Here is a 1,135-nt window from a genome sequence, read left to right on the forward strand (position 1 = left end):
CATAGATTTTCCTAAATATGTATAGTAAAATCTAAATACATGTATAACTACTGGCTATTCAGCCCCGTACCGTATTCTTGTCCTACGTCATCAAAGTATGTAAACTAGATCTAAGATCAAATGCTAAACTTGAGGTCGCAGAAGACGTCGCTTGGGTGCTTTCTACAAATCGTAATGCTGGTAACATCATTCCTTGGCTGGGATTGTTGCAGTGAGATAGAGACACCAGTCACAACATCCATCTTCTCGTAGGGGAGTTGGTGGGACATCGTAGGACCGCCAACTTAGCGTATCGTTTACATCTATGCGACTTAACTCGATTTATGATTTTTCCCGTGTATTCTAAAAAAAATCTCGACAAACGAGATGTCCTCCTTGATTACGCCGCTTATGTTCGTTTCAACTTCATCGAGCACGAGACCAAAAGTGCTGCTGTCATGTTGCCTGATTTATTTGGGTCTCGGAAAAAATATGGAAGCTTGAACATAGAAAACAGAAAGAGTTTTTTTGGATGAATTGGCGCTGATTTCGAGTGTCGACCGCTCTCGATTCCTTGTGTTTGTTAATATGTGGACGGAAATCAATGAAGATCCGTAGCGTCATTTTAAAAATGCAGTGCAGTCTAACGGTCAAGCGGAAGTGGTCAGAAAGGCTTTGGGAGAAATCAGAAAGGACGCTTCTTTCGCCATGAAATACAGCGGTATGGGCATGAAAGTCACGTCTAAGGGAATGCTGAAGAACGAAAATTTGCGCAATGACTTCAAGCGGGGCTCGCAGACCAGAAATCAGTGCAACAGCTTCAAGCAAATCTGATATTGTAGAGAATAAGGTAAAATCTTCTTTGCTTCTGCCAAAAGGTGATGTGTTGGTGAAGGAGGAAGAAGCTGATGTTGTGACTATTCTCCACAAGTTCATCCCAAATATGAAAACATTGCATCTGCTCAAAATGTTTATGGCGGACAATGAAGGTGTGAAGGACTTAGAGGTGTTTTAGGACGATTAACATTACTTGACGGCATGTTAAGCAGTACGGAAGTGGATAAATTGCCTATATCCAAAGCGATTCTTGAAGATCAGAATTAAAGGATATAAGAAGGGCAGAGGTAGAAGTGATGCGTGCTTGTGTGTGCAAATG

The 1,135-nt window shown here is 41.6% G+C and overlaps 1 protein-coding gene across 1 annotated transcript; it reads left to right on the forward strand.

The window, feature by feature from the left end:
* Positions 1 to 754: 754 nt before the first annotated feature.
* On the forward strand, positions 755 to 1,043 carry PHALS_01007 (uncharacterized protein; the record flags this gene model as incomplete). Its single annotated transcript, XM_024730785.1, has 2 exons — positions 755 to 985; positions 1,029 to 1,043. The coding sequence occupies 2 exons, from the start codon at positions 755 to 757 to the stop codon at positions 1,041 to 1,043; spliced, it is 246 nt and encodes an 81-aa protein (XP_024581028.1).
* Positions 1,044 to 1,135: the final 92 nt, after the last annotated feature.

Source organism: Plasmopara halstedii, assembly GCF_900000015.1.
Source record: "Plasmopara halstedii genome assembly, contig: Scaffold_1278, whole genome shotgun sequence".
Taxonomy (NCBI): Eukaryota; Oomycota; class Peronosporomycetes; order Peronosporales; family Peronosporaceae; genus Plasmopara; species Plasmopara halstedii.